At 39.4% G+C, this 12,214-nt stretch overlaps 1 protein-coding gene across 1 annotated transcript in view; it reads left to right on the plus strand.

Moving 5' to 3' along the window:
- Positions 1-11,109, plus strand: part of SUZ12 (SUZ12 polycomb repressive complex 2 subunit) — a 117,133-nt gene extending 106,024 nt beyond the window's left edge. The window contains exons 14-19 of the mRNA XM_011937696.1: positions 2,727-2,818; positions 3,345-3,488; positions 4,011-4,168; positions 5,002-5,200; positions 6,890-6,969; positions 8,709-11,109. Of these exons, the coding sequence (XP_011793086.1) occupies positions 2,727-2,818; positions 3,345-3,488; positions 4,011-4,168; positions 5,002-5,200; positions 6,890-6,969; positions 8,709-9,054 (1,019 nt within the window). The 3' untranslated portion in view covers positions 9,055-11,109. The remainder of the gene's footprint in view (positions 1-2,726; positions 2,819-3,344; positions 3,489-4,010; positions 4,169-5,001; positions 5,201-6,889; positions 6,970-8,708) is intronic.
- The last annotated feature ends 1,105 nt before the right edge of the window (positions 11,110-12,214 follow it).

Here is a 12,214-nt window from a genome sequence, read left to right on the forward strand (position 1 = left end):
ACGAGGTTTCACCGTGTTAGCCAGGATAGTCTCAATCTCCTAACCTCATGATCTGCCTGCCTCGGCCTCCCAAAAAATTAGGCTGGGCATGAGCCACCATGCCCGGCCTATTTTTTTGTATTTTTGGTAGAGATGGGGTTTCACCGTGTTAGCCAGGATGGTGTCGATCTCCTGACCTCGTGATCTGCTCACCTGGGCCTCCTCCCTAAGTGCTGGGAATTACAGGTGTGAGCCACCCCGCCCAGGCTGCAGTGCAGTGGCATGATCTTGGCTCAGCACAACCTTAGCCTCCCGGTTTCAGGAATTCTCCTGCCTCAGCCTCCCGAGTAGCTGAGATTATAGGCACACACCACCATGCCTGGCTAATTTTTGTATTTTTAGTAGAGACAGGGTTTCATCGTGTTGGCCAGACTGGTCTCAAACTACTGACCTCAGGTGATCCACCTATCTCGGCCTCCCAAAGTGCTGGGATTACAGGCATGAGCCATCGTGCCCAGCCAGTTTTTAAGAGGAAAAAACATTTACAAATAGAGTTAACTTTCTGCTGAGTTTAAGGCCCAAGTTGCAGTGTTCTATCATTTTTATTTTACTTTTTTTTTTTTTTTTGGAGACAGGGTCTCTCTCTCTCACCCTGGCTGGAGTGCAGTGGTGCCATCTCAGCAACTGCCTCCCAGGCTCAAGAGTTCCTCCCACCTTAGCCCTCCACATAGACAGGACTACAGGCTTGTGCCACCACACCCTGTTAATTTTTGTATTTTTTGGTAGAGATAGGATTTTGCTGTCACCCACACTGGTCTCAAACTCCTGAGCTCAAGCAATCTACCTCCCTCAGCGTCCCACAGTACTGGGACTACAGACTTGAGCCTCTGCGCCTGGCCAAGTTCTGTCGTTTTTGTATATGTCCAGTAGGAACGTTTTCCTTGACCTGACAGCACTTGTGTGTCTTTATCTGCCTGTTTAAAGAAGGCAGAAGGCTTAAGTTGTCCTCTTGCTGACCGCTCATGTACACTCATTGTATGCAGGTCACAGTAATGATCAGATTAAAGAGATATAAGAAATGGGGCCAGGCGCAGTGGCTGACAACTGTAATCCTAGCACTTTGGGAGACCAGGGTGGGTGGATTGCTTGAAGCCCAGGAGTTCAAGACCAGCCTGGGCAACATAGTGACACCCTGTCACTTATAAAAAATAAAAAATATAAGTAAAATAAATGGCCTGTGTCAGGGGAAAGGTTTTCCAAGTAAACTGTAGTGTGGGCACTTCTCAGAATACTCAGAAGCCAGTGAAATAGGTAAAAGGTTGCATCGAAACTAAGAAAAAGTTGTATACAAATTATACCTAATTGTTAATTATGTAAGGAAATATAAATGCCTTTTTTTTTTTTCTTTTTTTTTTGGAGACGGAGTCTTGCTCCGTCGTCACCTGTGCTGGAGTGCAGTGGCGTGACCTCAGCTCACTGCACCCTCTGCCTCCCGGGTTCAAGCAATTCTCCTGCCTCAGCCTCCCAAGTAGCTGGGACTACAGGCATGTGTCACCATGCCTGGCTAGTTTTTATATGTATATATTTTTTTAGTAGAGATGACGTTTCACCATGTTAGCCAGGCTGATCTCAAACTTCTGACCTCAGGCAGTACGCCCGCCTCAGCTTCCCAAAGTGCTGGGAATGCAGACATGAGCCACCGTGCCCAGCCTGAAATAACTTTAATATAATAAGTATAACTTTCTGATAAACCATCACTTAGTGCCTGCTCACACCTGGACTCTGAGAATACAAACACCAATTAAAACCACACTCTGGGCTGGACATGCTGACTCATATCTGTAATCCTAGCACTTTTGGAGGCCAAGATGAGCAGATTGCCTGAGCTCAGGAGTTCGAGACCAGCCTGGGTAACATGGTGAAACCGTGTCTCTACTAAAATACAAGCAATCAGCCAGGTGTGGTGGCGGGCACCTGTAATCCCAGCTACTCAGGAGGCTGAGGCAGGAGACTTGCTTGAACCCAGGAGGTGGAGGTTGTAGTGAGCTGAGATTGCGCCACTGCACGCCAGCCTGGGCAACAAAGTGAATCTCTGTCTCAACAGCAAAAAAAACACAACCACACCCTGACCTCAGAGTGCTTAAAACAGCATGGTAATGACATATAATTGGAGTTACTTTTATAATTGTTTAGGACATAGGAGGTGGTTTTTTGTTTTTGTTTTTTGAGACAGAGTTTCGCTTTTGTCACCCGGGCTAAAGTGCAGTGGTGTGGTCTCAGCTCACTGCAACCTCCGCCTCCCTGGTTCAAGCAATTCTCCTGCTTCCACCTCCTGAGTAGCTGGGATTGCAGGTGCCCGCCACCACGCCCGGCTAATTTTTTGTGTTTTTAGTAGAGACAGGGGTTTCCCCATGTTGGGCAGGCTGGTCTCTAACTCCTGACCTCGTGATCCGCCCGTCTCAGCCTCCCAAAGTGCTGGGATTACAGGCTTGAGCCACCGCGCCCGGCCCGGAGGTGCTTTTTAAGGAAAAAAAAGACGTCCTGCCAACAGACCTTAACATCAGATTAGGGATGCTGATTATGGATATTGTTCCCGCAGTCATCAGTTGAAGGAAATAACAGAAACATATTTAAATACCACAAGTAGAATTCTGTGAAACCTTTAATATTTAATAGTTTTTGTGAGGTATGTTATTTTGCTTTTCAAAAGCAGTGTTTTTATTGAATATAAAAGTGTATGTTTTCAGCTGTTAAAGAATCATTGACTACAGATCTGCAAACAAGAAAAGAAAAGGATACTCCAAATGAAAACCGACAGAAATTAAGAATATTTTATCAGGTAAACATAGCTGACCCTTCTTAAATTAGTTATGAAATGTATTTGTTTTTTGTCAAACATGAATATTTTTTATTTTTATTTAATTTATTTATTTATTTGAGACAGGGTCTCACTTTGTTGCCCAGGCTGGAGTGCAGTGGTGCAATCTCAGCTCACTGCAACCTCTGCCTCTTGGGTCAACCAGATTCTCACACCTCAGCCTCCTGAGTAACTGATTACAAGCACACGCCGTCACTCCTGGCTAATTTTTGTAGTTTTTATGGAGACGAGGTTTTACCATGTTGCCCAGGCTTATCTTGAGCTCCAAGCAATACATTCGACAGTGTCTGCCTTGGCCTCCCAAAATGCTGGGATTAACAGGCATGAGCGACCTCGCTTCACTGGGTATATTTAATTGAAGAGAATATCTCTAATTTGATTTTCCTTTTAAATTTTTAAAAAACTCTTTTTAGAAGTGATGTTTTAACAAAATATCTTGTTATGCATAAATTGGAGATTTGCTTTTTTTTTTTATTATTGTTTTTAGTTTCTCTATAACAACAATACAAGGCAACAAACTGAAGCAAGAGATGACCTACATTGCCCTTGGTGCACTCTGAACTGCCGCAAACTTTATAGTTTACTCAAGCATCTTAAACTCTGCCATAGCAGATTTATCTTCAACTATGTTGTGAGTAATTTTTCATATTTTCTCAATTTGTATTAAGAACATCTCTTGTATCCCACAAATTTATACACCTGTGTACCCACAAAAATTTTAAAAATTAAAAAAGGGAAAAAATAGACATTAAGTACAAGACAGCTTGACTTTTAATTACACTTTGTATAAAAATAACAAATTTCTATATTTGATAGATTGCTGTATATATGGATTACCCTGAATGATTCAGAGTTGACATATATTTGGAATTATAATTAATGTTTGTGTAGTGTGTCTTAATTGACTCACAAAATCCTCAACTAACTCTTTGAATTAAATAATTTTCTTATTCTTGCTCAACCAAGAAATAAATGACATAATTAAGATTTTAACACATTTTGTTGACCCCAGGTCTTCTGACTGCCTGTTTTCATGCTGGTGTGCCTGGCCTATTTTAGTTTTCTAAATATTAATAACCCACAGATTCTTTAATTAAATTGGAGGGATATTTAGGATAGGATAATTAATATTTTTTTGACATTTTTGTTGCAGTATCATCCAAAAGGTGCTAGGATAGATGTTTCTATCAATGAGTGTTATGATGGCTCCTATGCAGGAAATCCTCAGGATATTCATCGCCAACCTGGATTTGCTTTTAGTCGCAACGGACCAGTTAAGAGAACACCTATCACACACATTCTTGTGTGCAGGTCGGTAAAAAGGGCATATACCAAAAGTTTATGCTCTGATTTTTACTGATGCTGGAGGAAGAAAGGAGCCAGACGAAGCTACTAGTTAGGTGGAAATTATTTTTCAGTATTAGGTGTCTGTGGGGTTGTTAACTGCTTTATAACACTTGATAGCTCCTATTTCTACAGAGGTTTTCTCACTTTTTCTTTGAACTTTATCCTTAAGTTTTAATAATGTTAATGTCACTACTGCTGCAGTAGTTAGTGAGGTTAAAGAATTTTGTCAGTAGAAGTTTCTGGAGAATTGCTTGAACCTGGGAGGTTGAGGTTGCAGTGAGCCGAGGTCGCGCCATTGCGCTCCAGCCTGGCAACAAGAGCGAAACTTCATCTCAAATAATAATAATAGTAATAAATAAAATTACAAAGGGGAAATTTTTAATCTTAGTAAAACTGAAAAAAATTTTAAGGCAGGTGTATGTAACCAGTGTTAGGACTTTTCTACTTTGTGAATATACATGAGTTAGAATATACAGTTTTGATATGTAGAATTTTATATGCATGTTCCTATCTGAATGGGCCCTAACTAGCACTTCATTTCTTCTTCCTCCTTTTTAACTATAACTTTTCACACCCAGAAAGACAGTTTTAAAACTGTGTTTGAATTAATATGTAATAGGTTTGATTTACATTATGTACCGAAAGAAAATAACTACTGGGGCTGTGCCTCTAATACTGTTGTGGTTAGTTTTATAAAATGGTGATGTTGCAGATTATCAGAGATCTCAACTCCTAGTCGTGAAGATAGATGGTATACATGTAGAGGCCATAAATCAACGTTTATTTCTTTTCATTAGGCCAAAACGAACAAAAGCAAGCATGTCTGAATTTCTTGAATCTGAAGATGGAGAAGTAGAACAGCAAAGAACATATAGTAGTGGCCACAATCGTCTGTATTTCCATAGTGATACCTGCTTACCTCTCCGTCCACAAGAAATGGAAGTAGATAGTGAAGATGAAAAGGATCCTGAATGGCTAAGAGAAAAAACCATTACAGTAATTATTATTACCATCTTTATTGGCAATTGTCTTGAAATATTAATTTGTTTTGAAAATTGCTTAATAAGAACTAGACTTTCAGTGTAAAGGAACTCTTTTTAAAAAAAATTAGGCCGGGCGCGGTGGCTCAAGCCTGTAATCCCAGCACTTTGGGAGGCCAAGACAGGTGGATCACAAGGTCAGGAGATCGAGACCATCCTGGCTAACATGGTGAAACCCCGTCTCTACTAAAAAATACAAAAAAACTAGCCGGGCGAGGTGGCGGGCGTCTGTAGTCCCAGCTACTCGGGAGGCTGAGGCAGGAGTAAACCCGGGAGGCGGAGCTTGCAGTGAGCTGAGATCCGGCCACTGCACTCCAGCCTGGGCGACAGAGCGAGACTCTGTCTGAAAGAAAAAAAAAAAATTAAGGAATCCAAAAATTAAAAAAATTAAGGAATCCAATTTTTTAAATTGTCACTTTAAAAGTTAACCAAGTTAGGCTGGGGGTGGTCGCTCATGCCTGTAATCCTAGCACTTTGGGAGGCAGTCAGATTGCCTGAGTTCAGGAGTTCAAGACCAGTCGACAACATGGCGAAACCCGGTCTCTACTAAAAATACAAAAAATTAGCTGGGTATGGTGGCATGCACTTGTAGTGCCAGCTACTCAGGAGGCTGAGGCAGGAGAGTTGCTTAACCCCAGGAGATGGAGGTTGCAGTGAGCCAGGATTACACCACTGCACTCCAGCCTCGGTGACAGAGCGAGACCCTGTCTCAAAACAAAAAAGTTACCAAGTTAAAGGGAAGAGGGATTTTCTTCAAGTAAATTTGTATTGTGTGTTTTCATTTCTGTATTTATAGGTAATCGTAATTTAGCCTTTCCCTTTTTATTTATTTGCTTGCTTATTTATTTATTTATTTTCTGAGACAGAGTCTCCTCTGTCGCCCAGGCTGGAGTGGAGTGGCATGATCTCGGCTCACTGCAAGCTCTGCCTCCTGGGATCATGCCATTCTCCTGCCTCAGCCTCCCAAGTAGCTGGGACTACAGGCGCCTGCCACCACGCCCGGCTAATTTTTTGTATTTTTTTTTAGTAGAGACGGGGTTTCACCGTGTTAGCCAGGATGGTATTGTCCTCCTGACCTTGTGATCCACCCACCTCGGCCTCCCTAAGTGCTGGGATTACAGGCGTGAGCCACCGCACCCGGCTACCTTTCCCTTTTTAAATGATGGCAGGTGTGCTGGCTCATGCCTGTAATCCCAGCACTTTGGTAAGGTGAGTTGGGCTGATCACCTGAGGTCAGGAGTTTGAGACCAGCCTCGCCAACATGGCAAACCCCTTCTCTACTAATAGAAAATACAACAGTTAGTGGGGCATGGTAGTATGCGCTTGTGATCGCAGCTGCTCAGGAGGCTGAGACAGGAGAATCACTTGAACCCGGGAGGTCAAGGTTTAAGTGAGCTGAGATCGTGCCACTGTACTTCAGCCTGGGTGACAGAGCAAGACTCTGTCTCTAAATAAATGAATAAAATACAATAAAATGACTACTTAAATAGAAGTCAATTTTAAGAAATGTTGCCACTTTGCTGTATAAGTATGTTGTGGTATTTTTAGTTCCAAAACAATCTGTTTTTGACATACTCACAAATTTTTCTTAAAGTATGTTATGTTTAGTCTGTGTTTAATAGGTGTTTTTCTTTCTTTTCCCCAGCAAATTGAAGAATTTTCTGATGTTAATGAAGGAGAGAAAGAAGTGATGAAACTCTGGAATCTCCATGTCATGAAGCATGGGTAGGGTATTTCTAAATTAATTTAAATATTTTATTCTTTATGGTCTGTTGCTGTTTTCCATTCTAGAAATCTAAAATTCAGTTAATGTATATGTGTCCCAAATCTTATTCTAGTCCAGTGTTTTTTGGTTTGGCAGGTTTTTTTTAGGTACAAAGACGTTCCTTTTGGTATTATTTTTAACAGTGAATTAATATTATATTCATTAGTATTAATAAAATCAGGGCAAAAACCGGGCCTTGTCTTTAGAACTTGTTGCAGAGATGTGAGTCATTGCAACATTATGTATCAGGGTTGTGATTCCATCACCTTTCAAGAGGAACAGACTGCTACAACCCTGGTGTCTGTAGGAAAGGGTGTCATCATCATAGACCTTCCTCAGAAATCACTGGTGCCCATCCTAAGTCTCGTAGTAGTGTTTCTCCCATGCTTGCAAACTCTATCAGGGTTGACTTGTTCACACTCAAAACATCTTATAGAGCTGGGCGTGGTGGCTCACACCTGTAATCCCAGCACTCTGAGAGGCCAAGGTGGGGGGATCACTTGAGGTCAGAAGTTTGAGACCAACCTGGCCAATATGGTGAAACCCTGTCTCCACTAAACATACAAAAATTAGCTGGGTGTGGTGTCACACACCTGTAATCCCACTTACTCGGGAGGCTGAGGCACTAGCATCGCTTGAAGAACCCGGAAAGTGGTAATTACAGTGAGCCAAGATTGCATCACTGCGCTGCAGCCTGGGCAACAGAGTGAGATTCTGTCTCAAAAAAACAAAACAAAAAAAAAGCCGCCTTGGTAGGACCCACGACCAGGGAGCAGCAGAAGGCAAGACAGAGCTCGAGGTTCATTTAATGACCCAATTTTCATGCCTTTTACTGCCATGTGTTACATGTCTGGAAATCCTGAAAATTACCACAGTTTTTACCACAATTTTTAACAATTGGTTAATTTTTCAGAATAAAATATGAGGCTTTTTGGATTTGTTTACCATTTCATAGAGGTGAAAAGAGAACAATTTTTGTTTCTTATTCCTTTACGGCTAAAAGTATGTTCCTGGCTTGGTGTGGTGGCTCACACTTATAGTGCTGGCACTTTAGGATGCCAAGGCAGGAGGATCACTGGAATTGAGGAACTAAAGACCAACCTGGGCAACATAGTGAGACCTTGTGTCTACTAAATTTTTTTTTCTTTTTTTTTGAGACAGAGTCTCTCTCTGTCGCCCAGGCTGGAGTGCAGTGGTGCAATCTCGACTCACTGCAAGCACTGCCTCCCAGGTTCATGCCATTCTTCTGCCTCAGCCTCCCGAGCAGCTGGGACTACAGGCACCCGCCACCATGCCCAGCTAATTTTTTGTATTTTTATTAGAGACGGGGTTTCACCGTGTTAGCCAGGATGGTCTCCATCTCCTGACCTCGTGATCCGCCCGCCTCGGCCTCTCAAAGTGCTGGAATTACAGGCATAATTACCCGGCCCACCCAAGTATTTTATGCTTTTAAGAGTGCTTATGTAATTGAAGAACAGAAATTATATGTACTGTTCTAATGGCACCTGTTTAAGCTTAACTTAGATTAAATCTCTTGAAATTTCTAAAATGGTAAGTCTCAGTTTCTTTATAGTTTTACCGCTTCTTTTATCATCTTTTATTTACTGGAATTGGATATAGTCTTCTTACAATGGTTATCACTATTGCATTTGACAAAAATGCCTTGTATTGCTATTGATATTCTGTTTTTATTAAATAGGTTTATTGCTGACAATCAAATGAATCATGCCTGTATGCTGTTTGTAGAAAATTATGGACAGAAAATAATTAAGAAGAATTTATGTCGAAACTTCATGCTTCATCTAGTCAGCATGCATGACTTTAATCTTATTAGCATAATGTCAATAGATAAAGCTGTTACCAAGCTCCGTGAAATGCAGCAAAAATTAGAAAAGGGGGAATCTGCTTCCCCTGCAAACGAAGAAATAACTGAAGAACAAAATGGGACAGCAAATGGATTTAGTGAAATTAACTCAAAAGAGAAAGCTTTGGAAACAGATAGCGTCTCAGGGGTTTCAAAACAGAGCAAAAAACAAAAACTCTGAAAAGATCTAACCCCATGTTATGGACAAACACTGAAATTACATTTTAGGGAATTCATCCTCTAAGAATAATTATGTTTTTGTTTGTAATCATAGGTTCCAAACAGGCACTGTTAGATGAAGTAAATGATTTCAACAAGGATATTTCTATCAGGGTTCTACTTCACTTCATTATGCAGCATTACATGTATATCACTTTCATTGATGTCATTAAAACATTCTCTAGTTTAAGCATGAAAAGCAATATTTCAAAGAAAGTATTTTTAAATTCAATAATTGTCATCAAATATGTTGAATTGATAATCTAAAAATTATTTCATATCTAAATTAGAATTTTTTTGCATTTATGACTGGCTGTTTTTCTACTTTGTAATTGTGAGACATTTTCTTGGGGAGGGAAAATTGGAATGGTTCCCTTTAGAAATTGAAGCAGTCTTCATATATCAACTACAGAAAAGGAAAAAAATAGAAATTGAAGGATTTTTGTGAAATTATATTGCATTACTATTTGCAGTCAAACTTAGATCCTTGTTTTTGAAATCATTTATCAATTCAGAATGAAAAATTATAATGTGAGATATTTTACATTACATAAGTTCATATTACAATTAAAAAATAGCACTTCTTCATCTTATGCCTGTTTGAGAAGATAATAAATTTTCACATTGTTGACAGTGAAATGCCATGTTGGTTTATAAGATTACTGACCATTTGTTTTCATGTGGATAATTTTAGTGCATTGCTCACTCAGTATGTTTTTTTTTAACTTGAACATTTTGCTTGTTTTGGTTTTTCTTTTTTAATTAGATAATCACATGGAAAATTAAGCTGTTCATATCTTTAAATTAGGATTGCAAACCAAGGGAAGAACACGCTTGAGATTTTAAGATGTCACTTATGAGGGGAGAAGTGTTCTTAAAAAGTCAACCAGAAAACTTGTTATGCCTTTTATTTCTTTGCAAGGATGTCTTTGTAATGTGTTTCATGAATAGAATATCCAATACAGATAAGCTGACTTGAATCATTTTGAGCAATTTTGCCCTGTGTTATATATGTGTTTCATGCACATATTTGCAGTTGGATTTTCTCCAACAGAAAGTGGATTCACTACTGGCACATTAACAAGCACCAATAGGTTTTATTCCAACTCCGAGCACTGTGGTTGAGTAACATCACCTCAATTTTTTATTATCCTTAAAGATATTGCATTTTCATATTCTTTATTTATAAAGGATCAATGCTGCTGTAAATACAGGTATTTTTAATTTTAAAATTTCATTCCACCACCATCAGATGCAGTTCCCTATTTTGTTTAATGAAGGGATATATAAGCTTTCTAATGGTGTCTTCAGAAATTTATAAAATGTAAATACTGATTTGATTGGTCTTTAAGATGTGTTTAACTGTGAGGCTATTTAACGAATAGTGTGGATGTGATTTGTCATCCAGTATTAAGTTCTTAGTCATTGATTTTTGTGTTTAAAAAAAAATAGGAAAGAGGGAAACTGCAGCTTTCATTACAGATTCCTTGATTGGTAAGCTCTCCAAATGATGAGTTTTAGTAAACTCTGATTTTGCCTCTGGATAGTAGATCTCGAGCATTTATCTCGGGCTTTAATTTGCTAAAGCTGTGCACATATGTAAAAAAAAAAAAAAATAGATTATTTTAGGGGAGATGTAGGTGTAGAATTATTGCTTATGTCATTTCTTAAGCAGTTATGCTCTTAATGCTTAAAAGAAGGCTAGCATTGTTTGCACAAAAAGTTGGTGATTCCCTCCCCCAAATAGTAATGAAATTACTTCTGTTGAGTAAACTTTTTATGTCATCGTAAAAGCTGAAAAAATCCCTTTGTTTCTATTTATAAAAAAAAAGTGCTTTTCTATATGTACCCTTGATAACAGATTTTGAAGAAATCATGTAAGATGATAAAGCATTTGAATGGTACAGTAGATGTAAAAAAAATTCAGTTTAAAAGAACATTTGTTTTTACATTAAATGTTTATTTGAAATCAAATGATTTTGTACATAAAGTTCAGTAATATAAAAGCTGTATTCTGTTTTGGGGTTTTTTGTTATTATGCATTGTTAACATGTACATTAAAATTTTGGTTTAGATAGCATAGTAAGAATTCAGCCTCAGATGAGTCAGAGCTAATAAGAAATTAGGAAAATCTTAATGTGAAATCCTGCTTTCATCAGTTACAACTAGTATGTCATTTATGGTATTACAGAAATATTTAAAAACTTTTAGTTCAGAGTAATGTCAATTATTAGTCACCCACATAGCCATGCATCTTTCGTTGTGGATTTTTTTCTTTTAAGTGAAAAAAAGAATTTATCTTGGTAATTAGAAAGCTCATAGAGGCCAGGTACGGTGGCTCACACCTGTAATCCCAACACTTCGGGAGGCTGAGGCGGGTGCATCACAAGGTCAGGAGGTCAAGACCAGCCTGGCCAACATAGTGAAACCCTGTCTCTACTAAAAATAAAAAAATTAGCTGGGCATGGTGGCATGCAACTGTAATCCCAGCTACTCGGGAGTCTGAGGCAGGAGAATCGTTTGAAACCAGGAGGCAGAGGTTGTGAGCAGGGATCGCACCATTGTACTCCAGCCTGGGCAACAGAGCAAGACTCTGTCTCCAAAAGAGAAAAGAAAAGAAAAAATTAGCTGAGTGTGGTGGTGCACACCTGTAGTCTCAGGTACTCCAGAGTCTGAGGTGAGAAGATCACTTCAGCCTGGGAGGTTGAGGCTGCTGTGAGCCATGTTCATGCCATGCACTCTATCCTGGGTGACAGAGTGAGACTCTGTCTCAAAAAAAAAACAAAAAAGTATACTGAATATTAGATACTGCTTCAGTAAATAATTTCTAAAATTATTTAAATACTGAATGTGAAAGGAAATTTTTGAAAACGATTTTGGGGCCTGGCATACTGGCTCATGCCTGTAATTCCAGCACTTTGGGAGGCTGAGGTGGGAGGTGTTTTGAGATCAGGCTAGGCAACATAGTGAGGAGACTCCATCTTTATTAAAATATAGGAAAATTGGCTGGGTGTGGTGGATCACCGAGGTTAGGAGTTCGAGACCAGCCTGGCCTATATGGTAAAACTCCATCTCTACTAAAAATACAAAATTAGCCGGGCGTTGTGGTGGGCACCTGTAAT

The sequence above is a fragment of the Colobus angolensis genome, unplaced genomic scaffold (assembly GCF_000951035.1).
Source record: "Colobus angolensis palliatus isolate OR3802 unplaced genomic scaffold, Cang.pa_1.0 Scaffold167, whole genome shotgun sequence".
NCBI lineage: Eukaryota > Metazoa > Chordata > Mammalia > Primates > Cercopithecidae > Colobus > Colobus angolensis.